At 32.0% G+C, this 21,325-nt stretch overlaps 2 protein-coding genes across 3 annotated transcripts in view; both read left to right on the top strand.

Moving 5' to 3' along the window:
• Positions 1–3,843: 3,843 nt before the first annotated feature.
• Positions 3,844–10,254, top strand: LOC148626406 (protein phosphatase 1L-like). Its single transcript, XM_088570374.1, has 5 exons — positions 3,844–4,157; positions 6,730–6,915; positions 7,489–7,657; positions 8,403–8,533; positions 8,876–10,254. Exons 1-5 carry the CDS (start codon positions 3,963–3,965, stop codon positions 9,263–9,265), a joined length of 1,071 nt encoding a protein of 356 aa, XP_088426500.1. The 5' UTR covers positions 3,844–3,962; the 3' UTR covers positions 9,266–10,254.
• Positions 10,255–16,898: 6,644 nt separating this feature from the next.
• The window catches only part of LOC148626405 (mediator of RNA polymerase II transcription subunit 12-like protein), a 43,724-nt gene continuing 39,297 nt past the window's right edge, over positions 16,899–21,325 (top strand). For both annotated transcript variants that reach the window (XM_088570373.1, XM_088570372.1), the window contains exons 1-5: positions 16,899–17,017; positions 17,914–17,979; positions 18,687–18,725; positions 19,362–19,466; positions 20,795–20,875. In XM_088570373.1, coding sequence (XP_088426499.1) covers positions 16,925–17,017; positions 17,914–17,979; positions 18,687–18,725; positions 19,362–19,466; positions 20,795–20,875 — 384 coding nt within the window. In that variant the 5' untranslated portion in view covers positions 16,899–16,924. The remainder of the gene's footprint in view (positions 17,018–17,913; positions 17,980–18,686; positions 18,726–19,361; positions 19,467–20,794; positions 20,876–21,325) is intronic.

The following is a 21,325-nucleotide window of genomic DNA, read 5'->3' as shown; positions in this document are numbered from 1 at the left end:
TTTGCCCCTCTTTCACTGTTGTAAGAAACTTTGAAGTTAATATACTCAGATTTCGATTAATTTGGGTAGGACGAATTTTGAATTTAGAACTATAATTTTTAGTTCATAATGTAATATGCATTATCTATGATAATAAAAAATCCAATTGTGATCGTATGGGGTATGGGGATTTTTTCATGGGAAATCGAATTATGGGCATGGGCAATGGGAATATTAGGAGTTGGAATATTTTGAAAAATTCTAGTTTATACCATTCAAAGGCTAGTAAACAAACACATGGACAGTAATTCGCCCGAATGTGTACAAATGTATTTATCTTTAGGTCACTGTTAGCGGAAAAGTAAAAAATGCTAGTACTTTTAGGCTTAAAATGGTGTTTTCATTGGGGCAAGGGAAATAACTATTGTAGTTTTTGGTGAAATTACAAAATAAATCGTTTACAATACGCAGTATATTAACTTTTAGTTAAAATATTCTACCCCCATTTTTTGCATGTATAAATTATACCCCTCCCCCATAAGAAAATAATAAAATAAAATGAAAAAGAAAAATTATTCATTAATAATAAACAAATAAAAACATTAAATGTATGAATAAACAATGAACAGCAAAGATGAATATGAAATTTATATGGAATCACATTTCATTGTGCTCTTTTCATATATGGTAAAAATGTTCAAAGCAATGTACATGCATACTATATAAAAAACCACAAATTTAGCATACAACTATAGTAATTAAAAACAGTAAATAAGACAAGAAAATGGTCTTGTTTTCTGCTACAAGCAAGAAAAAAAATACGATATGTAGGTAGTGAAGTTATATTATTTTCAAAAACATTTTGCATTGAGTTAATGGGGAAACAATGTAGACTTTAACAGCGCTGGAGCTAAAATTTTCATAGAATATTTAGTGTAGGCACAAACAAACTAGGGTACGTAGGGTATCATGCAGGAAACAGACATATTATTTTTTGGCAGGCCTACCTAGTAATTCTGAGATATACTGGACAATATGACAAATATGCTATGTATAAACAACGAACACTACATGACAATAGGTTTGCACTAAGATGTGGAAAAAAACACGAGACACTCGTGGATCGTTACGGTGTACCCATCTGCACCACGAAAACTGATTTTTTTCCAGGCCGGATCCATGATTTGAGTTTATGGGGGGGGGCGTTGGTTGAATTAAATGCCGTGCAAAGCAAGGCAAAAAATATTATTGGGTGAAACTTGTGGTGAAATTCATTTTCTTACCGATTTAGTGGGAGGGGCGTACGCCCAGTACGCCAGTCCTTGGATCCGCGCCGGTCTTCAACGTGCCATAGTCTTCCTCACCTCTACCCCGGACTTGACTTTTTATGAGCAACTCGACGGGTGTTTCTAGAAAAGCAGACGACGCTTACACTGCCGGGGCACCTGGTCCATGCTTCCTTTTTTAGTGGAGTCCGAGTTGCTCATTTACTTTTGTTACTTTGTATGTATTATTTTAGTTACTTTATGTTCTTTGTCGTGTTTGTCTGTTTTTCATGTTTGGTCTTTGTCCCTGGATTCTTTTGATTTCCGCCAGAATATTGGTTCCCTTGGTTACCCTTTAAACCAAAACAAAGTAAACCAGATCTAACATTTACTACATGTCTTCACCAGTTAGTTTATTAATTTCTATTGATTTTGATAAAATATGTGTTGTAGATATATCCTTTGAATGTACAATATATGTTATATATCACTCAACGGTTGCATATATTTCATAATTATTCCAATCTAGCTATATTTTTTTTCTTAAAGATACATGTATAGCCATATTTTATTCAATAAAATGCGTCTATCCTTTGAAGGACAAACCCAAAAATAACGGAATCGGTCCCTGAAGAGAAAAATATAGAGGTAATCTACAGTGATAATGGTAACAAGTGACTCTGCCTCACGTTTCCTAAAAGTCGCGTGACGACAGCACATCTTTCTAATGCCAAATTAATCAACTAATGAACATGTGTTAGTTTGTGAAACAAAAGGAAGGTTTCATAAAGTGATATCCGAGATTTCAATTAAATTATCAGATTAATTTTAGTTTATTCATCTAAGATATGAGTACCATATTGCATGTATAAAGAAATTTTGGATGGTAGCATTTTTTTCTAAGAGAATAATTTTAAGTTTTTTGGAAGAACAATTCGCGTTGGAATGATGTGCTGTGTTTTTATCTCAACAGTCAGCGATGATAATTTACAAAGGAAAAGGCACAGGAAAAACAAGGTATGATGCATGCTTAAAATTATGACATTTCAAAACTTCAGTGTGTATTTAATGTGTTCATGAATTTACAGAACAAGTTTGTAACTTCACAAACGGAAACGATCGGGCATGCAACTTGTGAAGAACTGCTTCAAGCTATAAACAACAAGACAGCAATACAGTTGTGAAGATGTTGTGGTCTGGTGCGCTTGTCAAAGATCTTGTATGTTAATTGTTTAGTTTTTTTTGTTATTCTTACAGCATAATTGCTGTAAACTTATAGATTTGTATCTCCAGAATGATACCGCGCAAGCATTGATTTGGACTTTTGAGATGATCCGCTATTTCAGTTATATTCTTTTCTTTCATTTCCACTTATATTTAAGTCTGTGTGTGTGTGTTTTATATATATATTGATAGTGATTTGACTTAAATTATTTCATTCCGTATACCATACATTTTTAAATTGCTTGAATTTGATTTCATGGTTTGTGTTACATGCATTAAAATGAAGTGTTGATTCTCAAAATTAAAATGAAATAGCTTGCACGTACTCTAAGAATGATCAGGGACACTACCTGGTATAAAATAACTTTTTTCCTGTGGCAGGTCCAGGGTGCAGGGAGGTTGGCGCCCTTCCTTTTAATAGGAAAAAATTGACATCTTCATGGGTTTATTTTTTTTTAGTGCAGTTGTATTATGCCAAAATTATGTTTTGACTAACAAACAGGGGAAATGTATTATTATCATATTTTTTTAATTCTAGCCCTTCTGTCGAAAAACTGTTTATTATCCTAAGCTGCATGTACTGGTCAAGAATTAGTTTTCACCGACAAGTCATTTTCGCCAACCAACGAAGTTTTCATCCTCTCCTGCAAAACAAATGCATTGCTCAGAATTGAAGACTAAACGTCTAACATTTTGTTGATATCATACTCTGAAAACTGAGCTATCATACAACAATTTTCATTGAGGAAAAAAATGATTAGCTGATTGGCAAGAGAATTATTTCTGTTTTGAATACGGGGAAATCTACACCCTGACCAGTATGTACACATTTTCTCAGAATGCTGTTAAGATGTTCAGCTACACCGTATAACAAAAGGAACAATTTCAATAGTACAATACTGCACTATAAGGAAATTAACAATGCATTCAGGGGCGGATCAAGGGTTTGAGTTTAGGGGGCGTTAATTGAATTAATTGCCGTGCAAAGCAATTATAAAGCAAAAACTATTATGGGGTGAAACTTGTGGTGAAAAAAATATTTTTCTTACCAATTTAGGGGGCGTACGCCCGGTACCCCAGTCCTTGGATCCGCGCCTGGCATTCCAACTGCAAGACTAGAAAATACTCAGACCTTATAATAAAGGGAAAAAGATGGTAAAATTGCAAATGAATATACTTTCTTCGGATTTGCTGAAAACAGATTCTTTTTAAATTAATTAGATCCCTATACCGAAATCGCAATACAGTGCGGCTTTTTATGTAAACAAAAAACAATGACATGGTGCGTTTTCGAAACGACTTTAAAAAAGAATAATATTTGGTTCACATAATTACAAAGTGTCGTGTCTGCGAAGTGCCGAGTTATCCTGATTTGAAGTATCATTCCCATCTTCCACTACTCAACATGGAGTTTGTTTTGACACTCAAAAGTTTCCGCCAAACATTTGAAGCCGACTGAGCCAATTAAGCACGATAAAAGCGTGCAATGATTAAATGCACGAGATGACAATAACTGCTGCGATCAGCAGATACATACGCAAATATGTTTTCACGCAAGAAGTTCTATTGTCATGCATATTTTTGATCATTTTGTACCAGTCGGTTTTCCACGTCAAACCAATATGGCGATATATACAGCGAACCAAACTAAACATTCAGCTTCGATGGCAGGGCCAGTACTATAGCAAGGTACTTCAAGACTCAAATGGTGGTCTCTTATATTCTAAGATCTTACTTTAACCCTTTCATTTAACATATTTCAATTTTCATGCACATTTACAGTCTTTTGCCAGTTTTGGGATTATCAGTCACATTCGTTACTAGTACAGTGATTGATGTTTGAAACCACTCTTCCACAGAAAATAGTGAGCACATGCTTTAAATAGTATTGGAGCTGCTTGATCTGATGAACCATTGGTTGACCTGTTAACATGTTTTGTTATTCCATCATTAAATTAGGCCTAGGGGCATGCTGAATACTCCTTGTTTTGTCATCTTGCAGTAAACCATTTTAGCCTATAATAAATATAAGGCCTATGATTTTTTTTACCCTCCTGACTTTAAATCTTAACTATTATGTGGAAGATGAAGCCATAAATGCTCGTGAAGAAAAACAAATTAATAAGTCCTTTCATTATTTTTGTCAGCCCTCCAAAATGGTAAAATTTGTTAATGTTATGATATACCGTTTTTAATTGTTCTAATTATCTGATAGTCTGAAATACATTTTGTTTGTATGGGCAAAATGTCCAGCATTGGTAAGGAATTATGGGTTGTCATGGTCCGAAATGTCGGAGTAAAATTGTCTGGTATTGATACGCTCCCTTGGGAGTGTTAATGGTTACATTATCATTTGGGTTCAGTATACTTGTGGCCAGAAAAACCATCAATATCTGGTTTGTTTTGGAGCTTAAAAATAGCATCATTGCAGTTTCATTCTCGTCTTTTTGGTAAATGCAATTGAGAACCACACCAGTCTTGGAAACATTAGCTAGCTTCAATGATTAAAATTCAAATTGAATCTTAGCTTTTTTAAGATAGGGATGGTCAAAACATGGATGTGATGTTAAAATTTTTAACTACACATCCATTCAATTTGACTTGAAAAATCCTGTCAGGAAAATGATATTGTAATGGAATCTATATTATGATTGATCATTTGAATGGTTAAAAGCTATTACATGTACATTTTGTCTTAGCCAAAAAATAAAAATGGTGCACAACAGGATTTTATACTTTGTGATCTATACTTATTACAGCACACTGTAAAAATCCAGTCACAATGCATTCATAACTCCCCAGTCAAATGACTAAATGTCAAATTGCCATTTTCAACTACTTAAAACAATTTGGTCATTTTTTCAATGTGGGTGAACTGTGTTGACAGCTTTTCTATTATCTCTGTAACAGTATGAACATTGTGTACAGTGGATGTTGATAGGGAATTATTAAAAAAAAACACTTATAACAATGATACGTCGTTGAAATTAATCCTTCATATTTACTTATTGTCACCTTATCATAAAGTACAGGTAGATTGAAGTTAATGTTCCCTATAAACTGATTTGGTGATGCCCTTTTCTGTCAAATTTCCCTATATACAGTGTATATGTACAGTGCCTTAGCTACGACAAAATGGAGGAGAACTGTGCACCACCTTTCTGCCCTATAACATTTACCTGAATGTCCCTTAAAGATTGCCCTCTTGTTAATTACCCCAGCCAGTTAAGAAGTGTCACCTTCATTAAATATAACCTGTTGTAAAACTTCAGGTAATTGTCAAAATCTCATTTGGAATTCAGTGTTCAGAGCTGATTTCTGATTTGGCTTTTTTTTGGTTTGAAAAAAAATATGCTATGTGTTAAAGTTCCCTCTTCCCTGCACCCCTTTATTTTCAAATCTTCACTAGAAATTTGATGTACGTGTTTTTGTAGTGCATGCATGATGCAAATTGCTCCTTACATGCTACATACATGTACACATTGCTCTGCCTATTTCTAATACTGCTGTTAACACTAGTAGTAATTTTATATTCAATATGCAGTACTTGAATATAACAATTTAATCATACCCACACTCGAGTGGGTGGTATATTGGATTTGGAATCACCTTGTCTGTCTGTCTGTCCATCCTTTGGTACAAATTTCATCACAATTATCTCGCCATCCAGTGTATGGTTTGATTTCAAATTTGGTATGTGACTTTGTATAATGAATGGGGCATACATGTACATGTACATTGTAAGTGTGAATGATAGCCCTGTTTAAAATAATCCTGTTTTTTACTACTTTTCGTTTTAGCAATTTTCATCTTGAACTTGATGCATATCATAATATTCAAGATCAATTTTGAAGGGCACCTTGTCTCTAAGGTAGGGATTGACAGTTTTATCTTCAATACTCTTTGCCCCTGATGAGGACCGCAAGGCAGAAAATTTGGGCTCACATTTATCTATATAATTGTTTTCATGTTTTATTCATTTTATTTGTGTTTAGTTCCTTTTTTACCTTTTAAACATGGCTATCGTTCACACATTGATTATTCTTATTGACGTTAAATTTGGGCCACTTCACAACATAGATTATTTTTACATTGTAAGTGATTTGAGTTGCTAGTCGCTGTCAAATTCTGTATCGACGGGGACATACCTAGCATGACATGTGCAACTTCATGTTTTAATCAGATTGTATGCAATAATTCATGCAGCATTTTCTTGACTGCAGCAGCTTTTCATCATATATATCATTATTAAAAATTTCAGGTTCATGACTCTAGTTCATTAACCACAACAAAGGACAGTGATGCATGGGAAACTAAGAAAGGAAACGCTGCTGTGTATGCAATTCAAGGGAGACGACCCCATATGGAGGATCGGTTTAACATTGTTTACGACTTAGAACACACTAAATCTTCCATTTATGGAATCTTTGATGGACATGGTGGAGAGGTAGGGTATTGGGCCAGGAAGAAATACATGTAGCTGTACCCAAAGGGAGGGAAAATAAATCACTTCCATACCTAGGCAAATTTATTTTACTCTTTAAATAGAAAATTGAACCCAAATTCAAAATCACTTTTTAATTGGCTGGGTAAAGAAATGTGTGTCTTTCTTCGGTATGAGGTAGATGTAGAAGTAATAGCCCTGAAAAGTATTGGTTCTGTAGATTTTATTGACAAAAAATAACAAGATTTTTTAGCAGAATTGCCTAACAGATTTTCAGTCAGATACATGTATCTGCCAATAAAAATTTTAAAGTTCCTTAAATTTGAATTTTGTACAACAACAGATAGTTAGGTCTATAGTTAGGTCATGTTAATTATTAGGCAAAATTAACATCAGCAGTAAGCTGCAAATCTTAGGCAAGCAGCAGAAGAGCAAAATGTTTACCCTGACCCAAAAAACAGGGCTGCTTATAAAACAGAGATTGCTAGAACCAAATAAACGAATAGTATTTGCAATATTATGGGTTCTTGCTTGTAATTTTTGTAGTTGATAATTAATTTCTCTTTTATATTTCAGTTTGCTGCTGATTATGTAGAAAAGACCTTGATTAAGAAAATGATGATCAGATTGTTAAAGTCTTCTCTCAATGACAGAAAAGAAAATGTCTCACAGATGATTACACAAGAGATGTTAAATGTTGATTCTCAACTTCTTAAGGTTACAAGGTCTAACATGGACATCTCAGGTATGTTATAATGGATGATATATAATGTGAGGCCAGCTTTAAGTATTTTATTTGGTATTCAGGGGATTCATCTTCTCCTTTAATGATACCTCATTAACCCATTTTATTGCCACATCAATGAATAATTGAAAAAAATGGTCACCCTCTCCATTAATCTGAAGGTAAACCATTAAAAAAAAATTTAAGATGTAGATGCACAGACCATGTGCAGTGGTAAGGCTTTAATCAGCTCTTTTGGACTAAAACACCTCATTAATGTCATTTCAGTTAGGCCACACTTAAATTAATGTTTGTTTCCCCTTATCCCACCATAATTTCGTTACCATGGCTTTGGGTAGGTAGGTAAAATTTTTTTTCCAAAGTTCATCTAATTCTGTAAAACCATGATCAAACAAGTGAAAAATATCACTTGGAAAATAATAATAATAAAAAAACATGTCCGAGAATGGCAATTTATTATTTGGCTGGGGTAAATTTTATGGGTTGGTAGGGTAAGGGGATACAAACTTAATTTCTGTATTATCCTTAATGGAAAATAATTTGTAATTGGTACTAGATCTTAAACATAGTTTCAAATTTTAACTAGCTCTGAACTACCTGTATACATTTCTTTGTTAAATTCAAAGTAAAGCCATGCTAAAAAGTAGCATTTCTAGGACAGTGTAGGCTTGCTGGTGCTTGAAAAACTCTTTCAAAAGTGCATTAGCATTGCAATGTTTTGAAGTATTTTTAGTCGCTGTTGTAGGTACAACAGCTATCCTAGCCTTAATACAGGATGGTATTATAACAGTAGCCAATGTTGGAGACTCCAGGGGAGTTCTTTGTGATCAATCAGGGAAGGCCATTCCCGTTTCCTTTGATCACAAGCCACATATGGTAAGATATTTCTGTTTAATTTTACCATCAGATATACAAAGTTTGGAGAGATGTATAGGTACTTTACAAGTTTTTTTAAATAAGGTTTCACATAGACATTATACAACAATACCATTTTCTAACTGGTTTTCTTTTAATTTACACCAAAAGATCTGTGTAGTGATACATATATGTTTAGTAAAAAGATTGTGAAAACTTGCATGGACGTATATGTATTTAGTATTGCTAACACTTTAATTTGATGAAAATTTTCATGGAAGTTTTTATATGTATTTTGTTTTTTGTTTTAATTAAAATGTGGTAATTTTGGATGAATGAAAAATAATTTTATACTTATTTCAGATTCAGGAAAGAAAGCGAATAAGAGAGGCAGGTGGGTTTGTCAGTTTTAATGGTGTTTGGAGAGTAGCTGGTATCTTAGCAACCTCTCGTGCTTTTGGAGACTACCCTCTAAAAGATAAAAACCTTGTCATAGCCAACCCTGACATTTTAACCTTTAACATCAATGACCTTCAACCTCAGTTCTTGATTCTTGCTACGGATGGATTATGGGATGTCTTCAGCAACCAAGAAGCTGTGGATTATATCCGTGAGCGATTACACGAGCCTCATTTTGGGGCAAAGAGTCTTGTCCTTCAGGCATATTACAAAGGATCTCTGGATAATATCTCGGTTTTGGTAGTCAATTTCAAGGACAATTCATTTGCCTTTGATAAAATGCCAAATCGATAAGTATGAAGGGCTATAATTAGGCGAAATCTTAGGTATATTAGGTACAATTGCAAGTGTATATGTAAATTTAGTAGTCAATTTCACAAAAATTTTAAGTGTAAAAATAGGTTGCAAGTTGTGATGTCATTGAAGAGAATAGTATCGTGACATTTTTGATAGTTTACAACCAATTTACACTTACAGGTACAATTTTTTGTGAAAAGAACCACTGAATGTGTAGTAAAGCCTTCATTATTGAAAATATACTGATTCACTGATTAAAACTTTCTCTCTCTAGATCTGAGTCTAAAAAAATCATTATCATACTGAGATAAAACTTTTTAGCCAAAATAAAATTCTATTTTCAACTTTGGTACCTTTAGTTCTCCTGGATGCTGAACACAAACTGACAGAACACAGTAAAGTTAGAAATTATTGTTGTGTTTTTATCATTGCAAAAAATGTAATGGACATAAAAGTTGTAGTATATATAATTTATGCTTGCATTATGGAATGTTTTACTGAATTGATGTGGGATTTTTTTCTCTAAATCGCAAAAATTAAAATCACATTTTTGCTTTTAATTATGACAAAATCACAATAATTAAAGTCAACAATAAAACAATAATTTCTGAATTTAGAGTAATAACTTTAGCAGTTAATCTTAGTAGATAATTAATGTAATATTTATGCTAGGCTGTATGTAGGAACTGTTAATAGATATCATAAATAGAGAAAACCATATTAAAGAATGAGTTCATTGTTACATGCAGGCCATTTTTTTTTTCTTATCTTGGTTCTGGCTTATTGTCAATTTGTATTTGTTACTAAAATCTTTTCTTATTAAATGATCGTATTATGATTATTTGAAAACTTTGAAAGATTAGTTTTGCATTAATTTGATTAGAAAGTAAATACAGAATAATGGTAGTTTTCAGTTGAAACAGATAGTATTACACAATTACAGCTAACCCTTATAATTATGGTGGGATGTGATTCTTGATATTTTTTTGTAAAGATATCCAAAATTGATGTTATGTTGTTTATTGGCAACATCTAAGCCACATTGTGCTTAAAGCACTTTTTCATGCTGTTCCAAACTACAATTTGCGTACTTATACATGTATCATGATTTTTTTCAATGTAATGTAACAATACAAAATATTTTTGCATAAGTTTTGTGTCTTCATGAAGATGAGCAATATATATAGTTCTGTGGAGCATGCCTTTCTTTAGATTAGTTTGGTAGATTGTTTTACTGTTAGTGTGTTAGGTATGTTTATGCTGACTGGGATTGTTTTATTAGATAGTGTTAGGTAATTCATGTTTTCTCAGGAGCTTGAATCTTAAAATTCAGTATCGAGAATGTCTGGTGCTTTGTTGTTTGTATTTGTATTTTTTTAAAACTATTTTGACATGAAACTTTCGATCTACCAAAAAAATTGACTTAGGCTGTTCATTAAAATCTGTTATATTTGTGCTTATGCATTTCATTCTGTGGCATTGCGAGGTAGCACAGTGTTCTAGGATTCCTAGTTCCCGTTACCCGGGGCAAGTGAAATTTGGATCAGAGAAAGTTTAGTACTTAGTTATACTTTCCTGTGGCAAGTGAAAACTTCATATGCTGTAAGGATTTGTTTTGTTAGGAAAGCAGTCATTGACTGTGGGAAAGTTGGTTTTATATGGATTTTTCCCAAGGAAACGTCAATTTCTGAAAAATCCTAGAACACTGGTAGTAATGTTCAGAAGTCAGTATTGATTGCAATATTATGGTCAGGAGTATAACTATTATGTGTTGAATTCGAAATTTAATAGCCGTTAGGACTCGAAGATTTTTATTTCCCTGCCCTAAAGGATGAGGGTATACTGTTGTACCCAGGTTTATAAACATAATAGAGGTGTACACAGCCAAATATGTCACATATGATAATCATTTAGTGCTTTAATAATCATAGGGTAATTAACATATAATAGTTATATGTTTATCATATGTTAATTTTGGCTTTGAAACATATGATAAACATATGTTTGTCAAAGGCATATGATGATCATATGTTGCAAACCATATCATTTTCATGTGTGGTACATTTGGCTATGTATATGTAACTTTCATTCAAACTAAAATGTTTCTTAAAAATAATCTGTGTTCTATGCTTTAAAATCATATGTGATATACATTCCAAGGAACATATCAGCGATTGTATTCTGAGTTGTGTATTGGTCAATTTGGTGTAATTGTATTTTATATTTTGTATAAATTGTTATTACAATTTAGTGTGCAATATCTTATGATTCTCCATTGACTGCAATAGTGCACTTTTGTTGGGATATGAGTTTTGATAATGATTTCATTTATTTCTGATATTAAAGTAAATTTCAAGTTTTTCTTGAATGAATGAAATTGTCTTTATTTCTTGATGTTTAATGATATTAGAATAATTTTTTTCATTCTTACATGTAAATGATATTAATGGAATTTTCGTTTTTAAAGCCCAAGTAAAATGCTATATACTGATTCAACTTGAGAGATCAGCAAAAAGTTTTAAACATATTTCTTACAATCTGGTGAATTCAGTATTTGTTTTTGGCAAATGTTATTTTTTGTTATGTTATATCCCATTTTACAATTCTTATTGATACATTGTATATGAAGATCCTGCTATAAGTAAGGATTTCAATATTCATAAATGTGTTTCCTTTTTTGAATCACTTTGTCTGTCAATACTGTATTTTTCTTTATATTATATATGTCTGCTTCTTGTAAAATTTTCTCTATTTAGAGTATTCATATGTCGTACAGAGATGTTCTAGATCGCCTGTCCTCTGCAGAGGCATGTTTTGGGTGATCACTGTTATTATCCTTGAGTGCTTGTAATTCTAGTGAAACCAGTCTAAACTCAACTTTTAACCTGTTGAATGTTTTGAAGATTGATAACCTGATACAGGATCTAAAACAGGTGAATCTTGTATCATGAAACCTGTCTAAACTGAACCCTTATTACAGCAAAAAACCTGTCTAAACCAAATATCTTTTTTATGTTCTTCATGCTAATTTAACATGGTTATACCAAACACCTGTCTAAACTGGACAAAGTCCAGTGCATAATGGGTTTCGTATAGAGAAGTTTCACTGTAGTTAAAAAAGCTCTTAGAAAATCACTGTATACGATATAATTAATATATTTGGGCACAGTTTGGTATTTAGTATATTTCCCCTTGTAATTTTTGTCTGTATCATTTCTTATTTATTTGTACATTGCATCTATAGGCTTTTTTTCGAAAGTGGTGGGTATATTTTAGGATTGGTGCTCTTTCATCTAGTCAATACTTCAGTCTTTTATTCTTTACTTACTGTAACTTCAGCTCAAAAAATGATTTATTAATAGGTTATATGATATTGTAATAACTGCTTGTTATAGAAATATTCCAAGATTATCATCCATCATTTTTTGAATTTTATTTTTTTTATTTTTAATCAATTTAAATGAAAAATGATGTCAATTTGAAAGAAATTGTCCTAAATTGGGAAAATGTCAAAATAAATTTTTTGGGGAGGGTGAAAAAATTGAGTCGGGAGGGGATGAGAATCTAGGATGAAAAATTGGGTCAGGAGATGAAAATCTAGGATATTTTATTATTTTGGCCTGATATGTGAAATTTATTTTTTGAAACATACACATTATGTCTGACAATTTTAATCTGGTCTACTTGTTCTGTGAAATCAGTAACAATTTTGGATTCAAGAATTAAGAATTTTGTTGTGATGTATCCCATAATATTTTTTACAATACAGAATTTTACATGTATACATATATATATATAGGGTTAAGAAGAGCAGTAAATCCATTTACTTTAATTTTACAGCCTCACAAATTCTGTTGATTTGTTGATATTAAGTATTGTTATTGAAGTAGTTGACTGATAAAATAAAACCATTACATAGAACTGACTGATAAAATAAAAACATTACATAGAACTGACTGATGAAACAAAACCATTACATAGAACTGACTGATAAAATAAAAAAAATTACATAGAACTGACTGATAAAATAAAAAAAAACATTACATAGAACTGACTGATAAAACAAAACCATTACATAGAACTGACTGATAAAATAAAAAAAAAAACATTACATAGAACTGACTGATAAAATAAAAAAAACATTACATAGAACTGACTGATAAAACAAAACCATTACATAGAACTGACTGATAAAATAAAAAAAAAACATTACATAGAACTGACTGATAAAACAAAACCATTACATAGAACTGACTGATAAAACAAAAACCATTACATAGAACTGACTGATAAAATAAAACCATTACATAGAACTGACGGATAAAATAAGACCATTACATAGAACTGAGTGTTCATTATTTGTTAGGTAGGCAGTCTTTGTATTTATCAGACAATGATTTATGCATGTCAAAAATCCACAAATTACACCTTAATTTCTTATTTAGAAAGAGTTACAGGCCACATAATCAGTCTTTGGGTTGTTGCATTTTTGAGATCGTTCATAAAATTGGCTCTTTGGAAGAGTTATTGTTCTTGATTTGGTTGACTTTAGTGGGAGATGAATATGGTTTTCTCCAAAATACAGATCTATATGCAGAAATAACTTTACTTACAGAACAATAGAGTGTATGTAGATTGAAGACACATCATTGTTTGCCGGATTTTCTACACAATGAATCACCTCTATCATTGGCAGTGTCTCAATTTTTATGGATTGGTACTGAATTTATTGATGTAAACCCAGTTTTTTTTTTTTGTTGTTGCTTAATTAGGAAGCAAGAACAAACTGCAGAAATAAGTTGCAGCTTGTCTCTATAACATCTGCATGAGAGTGTAAGATAAGAAATCTTTTAGTGTAAAATTAGTTTGACATCTGAAAAAAAAGTTATTGTCAAAATACCAGCACAAAAATTTTCATTTTTTATCTGAATACAAGTGAATTAAAAAAATCCATAATTTTTACATAAAAAAATGTGATGCCTTTAATACTGTTATGCACCATGTAAACAAACAAAGCTCACCCTGCAACTGAGCTAATAATGCTTTTATGGTGCTTTTAACTATCTTTTAAAGGTGAAACATCATTCAACCTTTCACAATCTTTATCTACAATTAGTCATGATAATTAGTGACCAACTACATTGAACTGAATATTTTGAACACACATCTTTATTATCATCATCATGTACAGGTGCAGAGATTACATGGTAATTGACATAATTGTGATTTTTCTGGCGCTCGTCATTTTCGCCAATGACGAAGGACTTTTCAGAATGACGAAAATAATCGAGTCTCATTTCGTCACTTGAAATCTTTGAAAGTACAAAACACATTTAGCGCTGTAAGCCCAACATTGATTCAAGTGGCGAAAGTGACAATTTAATTACCACAACCTAATTACAACTCTCAACAGGTGTCAAATTTTTGTGTAAATAATCACCTAATTCGCCACTCAAGCGTGAAAGCTCAAATGCTGGTAACAATTGCTGCTTTGAAAATTCCTTTACTTCTCATTCACTTTGTCTCAAAATGACATAAAAAGTAATTTATCATTTATTTTTGTACATCAAACTTGAGTGTAAACCAAATGTAGGTAATTTTGTCACTACATTTTGTAGTTGCATGTCACCAATATTTACAATTTTGAAAATCTCATTTATACTATCGATGAATTCCTCAGGGACCAATACTAAGTACTAGTATGTCAATTGTTTTTAAACAATTGAAAGGTCTTTCCCTTGAAAAACTTCCTCTTTGTGTTATACACATTAAAATATCTGTAACAGTTTGACTTTTTGCACTTGGTGACCTTGTCAAATGCAATTGTCGATGTTCCAATCATGACCTGAAATAGTCAACTCGACGACCTTTCATTAGATATACAACAACCCTACTTTCTGTAAACTTTAGAATTTTGCACTTATTAAACCCAACTGGGTTATTTTTCTATATAAATAAATGGAAATTTGAGATGAACACATTATGATCTTTGATTTGATATGCGACAACCTAATTTTTAATAAGTTTTGCACACATTGACCTTACCCAAGTTACTTATTTCGATGTACGTTTTAAGACCTTTCATTTGATATTGAACAACCTTACCTTATTAGAACAGACGGTCTGACAGTTGTAAATTTTCTCTCAAAACGAGAGTGTCATTTCACACGCTGTATGTATGCACATATCTCTTACTGTTTTCTCAATATTAATGCCTGAAGATTGCAGTGAGAAGGCTTTCTAGCACTCTTTGGACCTTGGGTGCAAATGAAAGGTCACATGAACCAAAGATCATTGATGAAGGTCCCACGTCTCTACAACTTCCGGTTCTCAAAATATAAATTTTTAAAACTTAAGTATGATATTTCAAGGGATATAACTCCCGTATTGTTTGATAACAAAATACAAATTTATGTTTATTGATTAGGCCGATTGCTAATGTGCATGAAACTGTTTCCAGAATTATTCTATCTCTTATGGTTTTTAAGATATGAGCGAGTAAAAGAAACTGTTTTAAAGGCACACAACTCTTAAAAATGGTAATGAAATCCTTAGCAGGGTCATTTCCTAATTAAACCTGATGACATCGACATGTTCACCAAATATGGTCATGATATCCTGAAAAGTGAGTTTGGGGGACCATGTTAAAAAAAGGCATTAAAAGGGAGATAACTTCTACTGGTAAAAGTCCTTAATGAGCCCTATCGATGGTCCAAATTTGGTAATGATATCTTGAAAGATGAATAAGATACAGCATGTGAAAGAAAATTTTGCAAATAACGGAAGAAGAATAATAATAAAACAAACAATCAAACAAACAAAACAAACAAACAAACAAACAGAAAAACAATAAGGTCTTTCCATGTTAGGGAAATCTCTTAAAAACTGAAAAATAATGACATAAATTTGTCAAAAGCACAGTTGAAAATTGTGCTAAAATAGAATTTTATGAGGCAACAATAGGGAAATATGATATTTGAAAAAATATATATCTTTCCAATGTAGCACTGGTGCATGTTAAGGCATTTCTATATCTAAACTGTGTTACATATATTTTTGTGTTTCTACAAAAGGGTGGCAATGCAGAACAGCATTTTTTATATGAAATATATGTACATTTAAAACTGTCAGGGATGCACACTTGTATGTCTGATTAATGTATAAGAGTGTAAAGAGATTTCTATTTTTGATGATTCTTAAAAGCTGGGTTTCTTTTTTTAAATTAAATTCCAGGCATGTAGGATGCAAATACTACTGTACTTTAAAAAAATATATCAATATAATGGTCCTCATTTTCTCACGCTGAAGTGACTAAAGCTTTCAAATTCCTGGGAAAAAAACAGCATAACTAAAAAAAACTAGCCAATATTAGTAATAATATTACAATACACTCTCTGTTCAAAATAAGTACAGAACAAAATGTGTTTGCATTGTTTGTCTAGTTAATATTGTTTCGTTCACTTGTTCATATTTTTCTAAATAGTAAAACAACTTGAGTAAAAATAAGATAGCATTCTTGTGTTGTTAATAGCCAAAGAGAGAGAACTCTATCACGAAGTTGCTTATTTTATCCAGGTAACATGAGCGCTTGTCGACGCTTCCACTACCTTGGTCAGCCTAAGAACGTTTTAACGTCGAAAATGTAAATTGCAAAGGATGGCTGCTTACCCTTCTCAGGAATTTCGGCCCCTTAAAAAACCCAGACTGGGGCCACCAGATGTTTATCCACAAGAACACAAACAGAAGGAAGTAAGTATTCAAAGATTTATTGCATAATATGGGGTATTTTTCTGGTTGATGAGTGCACAATCTCTCGATCTTCCTCCGTAAACAAAGAACAAAATGGATGTCTCCAGAAACTTTGATACTTCTCATGTAATTTTAAAATGCTTATAATCTTACCCTTTGTTAATGTTAATAAAATGAAGTTGTGTTTCAGACGAAGATGTTGTAAGGATGTGATTTTTCACTTCAGTTTGTTGTAGTTTTGCCATAATTTGGCATATATTTATCCCAAGACCAAGTACACTTACACTGGCAGTATCTATCAATGGCCAGTTACTACTGAATATGAAGCTACTATATTTATATTTAATAGTAACCATCCATTGATAGAAACTAGGCTGTAACACAGAGATACAAAATGTCAGTTTTACTTAACCTCTGTTAATGCATTTAGGTGTCTACAAGTCAACAACTGAAATAAGTCCAGCATTTGTATTGAGTTTTTTTATGCAACAATGAGATAAATGACTGTGGCAATTATGAGCTCCTTGTATGCTCACTATGCTTTTTAAAGAGGATTTTAACAAGATTGCTGAAAAATTTGTAAAACCCTGATCTAGTATAGGTGTCTGGAAACCTTTACCCATATGGTGCTCAAACCCATTATAGTTTTGATCTTGAGGTAAGAAGCCCAGCACCCTAAATCACTTGGTTATCAAGGCCTGTTAGATCTCAATTTCAAAGTGGTAAAATACTTTATATATGCAATGTACTTCTAAATATGACTGCCAATGAGGAAAAATTTAACAAATATGTTGGGCTGTATTTCCTAAACTGTATACAATTATACATGTACATATTTCAAGATATGCACAGTTGAACTAACTTACAAGTATTTAATCCATTTGATTTTTTTTCAGGATGAACTTACAGAGAAAAGTGTCAAACATGGCTTCAGCAATACACAAATGTTTAACATGGATGAAGTATGTGTGATCTTAGTTGTTCATTTGGTAGAAATGCCAATAGTGGAAGCAAACAATTACTGATTTCCTATCATGCATAATTGTGCATTCTATCTTGTCCCAATAGAATTTTAATAAATGGGTAATAGCTTGCTTAATCATGACCAGGATAAACAGAAAACATTTTCTAAAGTCCCAGATTCTTTATGTTGGTACCATTACATTTTGAACCTTACTTCGTAGCCAAATGTGCCTCACATGAGAATCATATTGGTTTGCAACATATGGTAATAATATGAAATGAGCGTGATAGGGAAGTTGTGTTTCACTTCACATTCATTTACAGTATGTTTATTGCATGATTATCATATGAATCAGTTGCCATATGATTATCACATGTATCATACAATGTATGTGGCACATTTGGCTATATAAACCAAGTATGAGTTTAAGCTGAACAAAACATTAAGTCTGCAAGGGTTTGATTAAGGGTTAAAGAGTATCTGGATCAAAATCAATTTGAAATTTTTCAAAACTTGATTCTAGTAAAATTTTATATTAATACATTGAGACTGGGACATAATAAACAAATTATATTACTTGTATTTAGATATTTAATGGTAAATTTAACGTAGTAAAATGAAAAAAAAAACTCAAACATAGTCATGGAATATAATTATAAGACATTGAGTTCTAACCAATTATTTTGATGTTTTGTTTAATTGCAGTATGGGTCAGCTAGAAGAGAAAATGTCAGTCAGGACAAGGTAAGTACATGTAGTGTTACTGTACAGTTAAAGCACCATATTATTTACCACAGAAAGCAACCAAAAGTTAGAGCAAGCAATAAATTTGCATTTTTATAAAAATAAATTTAATATGGCATCCAATCATCAGTAAATTCATGACCTCATTGATGACAGAAATTCATCTTTAACAACATATTAAGCTTTGCTATACAAAAAAGGGGTTATTGCATAAAAATTGGGGAATATTATCCCTCGTTTAAATATTTTGCACTGGCAAGCTTGTGCTATATATTGTACTACTTGTATCAATATTCTCCAGTATTCATGCACTTACCCCTACACCTCTTAAAGCTTTTGAATGCACATGAAGGATTTAATGTTTTAACTGACATTTTATGATCCATCTGAGGTTTTATTTCATGACTCTTCTGTCATTAAGTGAGGTGAGATGCAATATTCTCGGTAGTGGAAATTGTATGTGAAAATTGGCAAATTGAATATTAAGTCAAATCCTTCCAATTTTTTTTTTATTTGCAAGATAAAACACTTAAAAAAGATTAAGATATTTTAAAGAAGAAAACAGCAACTTTCGATATACCCTCTTATATTGTACTTAACATTATTAAACACTGAATTCCCTCTTTTGTCTTGTAGTTTGGCCAGGATTTTATATATGTGCTTAACAAGAAGAAAGAGTTTAACACATTTCAAGATACATCCAAAAAGAAGCAGCAGCCATCTAAAGATAATTTCTGGCCAGTAAGTTCATGAGCTGACATATATTGACAGTAGTGTCATTTGGAGAATGATGTTTTTGTAATTTTATTTTGCACTGATAAATAGTGTTTCTTCATCTTATAATCTTGTGTGTCACTTTGGGTATAAAGTGATTGATAATTAATATTACATGTATATGTATACAATGAAACCCTGGATATACCAGTAATCTGTCTAAAACCGACATATTCTGAAGTCCATTCATTTAAGTACTTCTCAGTCTTAAGAATCAGGCAAAATGTGTATAAAGTGTGGCACATGAAGAAAAAAAATGCAGAGATTTTATTGCATTAACCAAGTATTTATACCCAATTACCTCCAAATATAAGCATCAAAGTGTTTGTAAAATTTGCCTTTTTAAGATATTGATAGGTCAAATTTAGTTGAAATGACTATGGAAAAATGATGGCAAACTTTTCCTGCAGTTTTTCCTTATATAAGCAGTCTAAAACTATTTACGTTACCAATGCTTCAGGATAAATTCAAAAAAAATTTCAGTTTTTTTTAGATGTATTTAATATATTTGAGGAAAAAAGACCAAATTGAGAAATATGATGTACCACCCATTGCCTGATTCTTACACTGAATAATACAAAAAAATTCAATGAATTTTGAACCAGTGTAAACTGAAAAATTGCCAAAACAACAAATTATTCACTCCCTAAGTGATTTTGTTTATTCACTCCCAAAGGGATTTTGTTTATTCACTCCCAAAGGGATTCACTCCCAAAGGGATTCACTCCCAAAGGGATTTTGTTTATTCACTGCCAAAGGGATTTTGTTTATTCACTGCCAAAGGGATTTTGTTTATTCACTCCCAAAGGGATTTTGTTTATTCACTGCCAAAGGGATTTTGTTTATTCACTCCCAAAGGGATTTTGTTTATTCACTCCCATAGGGATATTGTTTAGAAAAGTTGCATTGTAGATACAAAGTTAGTCTAAAGTGTCTTTTCTGGCTAACAGTAAAATCCTTTGACAGTTGTTGTTCTTGCCTTTTCCTCTTGTCACCCAAGAAGTTGCTAGGGGATGTAATGACTCCCTTGGTAACAACCTTATAAAGCTCTAGTTTCAACATCAAATGGATTTGACTAATTATAGAACATACAAAGTTCTATGTTTTTATGAATATTTAGCATATTTTTTATTCCTTTGGTCAAAGATCAAGGTCATAGCCAGATTATTAGAAGTCATTTTGATTCTACAGTTCACGTTGCCCTTGTTATTTTTTTTCTACAATAAAATATACTTTTGAAATGAGGGATTTTAAAACCTAATTATCAGTACATGTAATTTCTTGTATCATTATAGGCAGCTAAAAACAAGAGTGCCATGGAAGCTTGGTTTAAAGATTTAGCAGGAAACAAGCCACTTCATCAACTTGGTAAAAAGGTATAACATGTATTTATCTGTGAGACCTTAGGCTGAAGTGAACTGTTATCCCCATGAATTTCAAATAGCAGTGCTAACTGGCATACATGTATAGCACAGCTCTTTATGCCTCTTTTAATTATAGCAATTCATGACAGTACTCATATTGCATTGTAACTGAAAGTATTATCAGATAGCACAGTGCTAAAAATTTTAGCACTGCCAAGCATAGTGCTATAAAGTCCTATAAAGACCACTGATAGTATTTATTGTGGTGTATTAATTTTTATATCCCCATTTGGCTAAAGTCATGGGCTTGTACATGTAGTAATGCTGATGTGTGATTTATCAGTTTGACACACTTGTAGATAACTGTTTGGCAAATTTTGGTCAAACTTTTACCAATGACTAGACTATAGATTGATATTATACATATTAATACAGTTCAGTAAGGTTTTTACATTAATTTCT

This window comes from Perna viridis, chromosome 2 (assembly GCF_037379345.1).
Source record: "Perna viridis isolate PV_CMFRI_1.1 ecotype Kerala chromosome 2, ASM3737934v1, whole genome shotgun sequence".
NCBI lineage: Eukaryota > Metazoa > Mollusca > Bivalvia > Mytilida > Mytilidae > Perna > Perna viridis.
The sequence above is the reverse complement of the archived record's forward strand: the minus strand, read 5'-3'. Positions and strand labels throughout refer to the sequence as shown.

Coding starts and splice junctions, on each gene's coding strand:
- LOC148626406 (XM_088570374.1), top strand. CDS start 3,963: ATGCACGAGATGACAATAACTGCTGCGATCAGCAGATACATACGCAAA. Junction 4,158..6,729: donor AGGGCCAGTACTATAGCAAG/GTACTTCAAGAC, acceptor TAAAAATTTCAG/GTTCATGACTCTAGTTCATT. Junction 8,534..8,875: donor TTGATCACAAGCCACATATG/GTAAGATATTTC, acceptor TACTTATTTCAG/ATTCAGGAAAGAAAGCGAAT.